At 43.9% G+C, this 2,617-nt stretch overlaps 1 protein-coding gene across 1 annotated transcript; it reads left to right on the top strand.

Moving 5' to 3' along the window:
- The first annotated feature begins 1,518 nt into the window (after positions 1-1,518).
- Positions 1,519-2,097, top strand: LOC149254241 (uncharacterized). The gene has a single exon (XM_089454732.1). The coding sequence runs from the start codon at positions 1,519-1,521 to the stop codon at positions 2,095-2,097; it is 579 nt and encodes a 192-aa protein (XP_089310858.1).
- Positions 2,098-2,617: the final 520 nt, after the last annotated feature.

Below are 2,617 nucleotides of genomic sequence, written 5' to 3'. Positions count from 1 at the left end.
GTCTCAGGAGGAAAGTTGAACAACAGAAAATGCAAGATCTATACCTGGAATGTCCCTCTCCAAACCCGGCAAAGAATCTCCTTGATCCTAGACATTCCAGTGCAAAGGAATTGGAGTGTATTTTATTACTTAGGTCTGCCTTTAGCTAAAGAAACAGTCAAGGCTGAGATCTGGGTCAAACAAATAGAAAAGATGAGAGGCCTCCTGCAGAGTTGGGGAGTGTCTTGGCTAAACTTGGCAGGCATATCGATTCTTATTAAAGCCATCCTCTCTGCTCTTCCAATTTATCAATATGCAGTCACTATGGCCGCGGCCAGCATTCATAAACACATGGAACTCATCTTGCGAAGTTTCCTCTGGTAGGGAGGAAAACAGGAGACCAAGAAATTCAGTCTTGTCAAATGGGAACAGGTAACCTTACCATATGAAAAGGGAGGGCTATCCATCAAAATTCTGAGCCTCTCTAATCGGGCTATGGGATTTAAGTTGATCTGGAGAATCCTTTCTGGCAAAGGATCTTGGTGGGTGGAGGTCATAAAAAAGAAATATCTCAGAGGCCCAAACTCTAATCTTCTTTCTGAACCTATAGCTGAAAGACCCTGCACTCCGGTGTGGAAAATCATTAAAAAAGTGCTCCCCCAATTCAGAGAAAACACTTCCAAACTCCCTAGAAATGGTAAGGACATTAACATTTGGTCAGACAGAATTATGGGCTCCAAGCCGAGAAACCTCCTCCAAGCTCTTCGACCTCTGCAGAACTGGATGGACGAAAGAAACTTAACCACCTTGTTTGATATATCAATATGGAATCATAACAATTGGCAAGACTGGAAGGACCTCCAAGTCCCCAACGATCTTAGAGATCTCTGGTTCAATCTCAAATCCTCTCTTTCTGGCTCTGCGCCCACTAATATAGGAGTGGAAGACAGGTATATCTGGGATCCTAGTGGAGGAAAATTCACGGTAAAAGAGGGGTACAAAGCTTTACAGACCACCACCCAAACAACAAACTGGAACCTTTTCACAACTGTCTGGAAATCAGAGTGTCTCCCAAAGATCAAACACTTCAATTGGACTCTTCTCAAAGGTAAGACTCTTACTGCTGAGAATCTAAGGAAAAGAGGAATTTTGGGCCCATCAATATGTTGCTTTTGTCGTGCGGAGGAGGAGAACATTCAACATATTTTCTTACTCTGTCCTTTTGCCCAAAGCTGTTGGAAGCAGGTGATAAGTCCCATGGAAATTGGCGAAAATTTTGATCAGATCTCCTCCCTTCAGAAAAATTGGGGGAGATGTTATCCCTTCCCCAAGAAAGGCAAGCACAATATCAGCAGATTGTGGAAATGCGTTCCAGCCTCCCTATGCTGGCAAATCTAGTTAGCCAGGAATAACTTCGTTTTCAACAATAAAAAGCCCAATCCAGCCAGCATCCTAGCTAAAACAACAACCATTATCTTAGAAACAATAAGCACAAATCTCATCGACCTCCCAGATCAGTCAAGCTGGCATCAAGAAGAGATGGATTGGTACAATAAATTTAGCCTCAGCTATACCAACAATCAACATTCTCAACCAAAAGCCCCAAAGAAAAGGATGCACTGGAAACTCAGAGGATCCAAGGATGAAGTTAAACAGTGGATTTTAGATCAGAAGCGCCCTACCCTGCATTTCGATGGCGCATCTAAGAACAACCCAGGGAAAGCTGGTGCAGGGGGCATCATAAAAGATCATCTTGGAAAAACTACTGTAAGCTATGAATGGGGTCTGGGGAAAGTTTCCAACAACGTGGCTGAAGCGTATAGCCTTCTACTTGGCACCACCATTCTGAATAGGCTGGGAATTAGAAATCCTATCATTCTAGGGGACTCGGCCATCATTATTTCGACCTTGGTCTCGGGAACAGAATTTAATAAAGCAGCCCTCAACAATATAAAGCTCAGGACACAGGATAATCTCAAAAATATGGGAGACACGATGTTCAAGCATGTCTTAAGAGAAAACAACAGCGAAGCGGACTTTTACGCCTCCAAGGCCACTAGTAGACAGAGTGGACAAATTAGAGAAAATGAACACATCTACGTCAAAGCAATTCCATAGCAGTCTAAGCTGTTCGCCAAATCCTTTGAATAGCAACATCAGTATGCTCCTGAAACCAAGTCACTTCAGTCATCATCTAAATCTAGACTTTTTCTGCCTCAATCTTGACAAGAAGATCTCTTACAGACCCTTCGAGAGTTGTGCTCCTACCTTCTTTCAGTCTGCTCTCCAGCCCGCTCTAGTGACTCGATCACACCAAGCTTCACGTGATCCCACATATCGGAATTCAGGTTTGTGTCCCTTCGCAATCCTTATAGACTGCATCACTGATTCTCAGCATGATTTAGAGCATGCCCAAATCCTTGAGCATATCTCGTACCTCCTGATTGCTCAGCCTATCTTGATGTTATATATTCCCCTCACTCCCCTCACTCATCCCAGATCTCTTACGCCCTCTCAGAAGCAAAGCAGAGGAGCAGTGAATGGCTCTCTGCTCCCGGAAGCTCGTAGCAATAGTAGTAGACAGCAGCCCTGTTCCCTTGAGTTTCAAATCTTTCCCTTCCCTGTCCATCTCCGATTC

The sequence above is a fragment of the Pinus tabuliformis genome, chromosome 7 (assembly GCF_031772625.1).
Source record: "Pinus tabuliformis cultivar Carrire ecotype Pingquan chromosome 7, CPIR1, whole genome shotgun sequence".
Classification (NCBI taxonomy): Eukaryota; Viridiplantae; Streptophyta; class Pinopsida; order Pinales; family Pinaceae; genus Pinus; species Pinus tabuliformis.
Note: the sequence above shows the minus strand (reverse complement) of the source record. Positions and strands in the feature narration are given on the sequence as shown.

What these genes read in the sequence shown, in the direction of transcription:
- LOC149254241 (XM_089454732.1), top strand. Translation starts at nt 1,519, where the DNA reads ATGGATTGGTACAATAAATTTAGCCTCAGCTATACCAACAATCAACAT.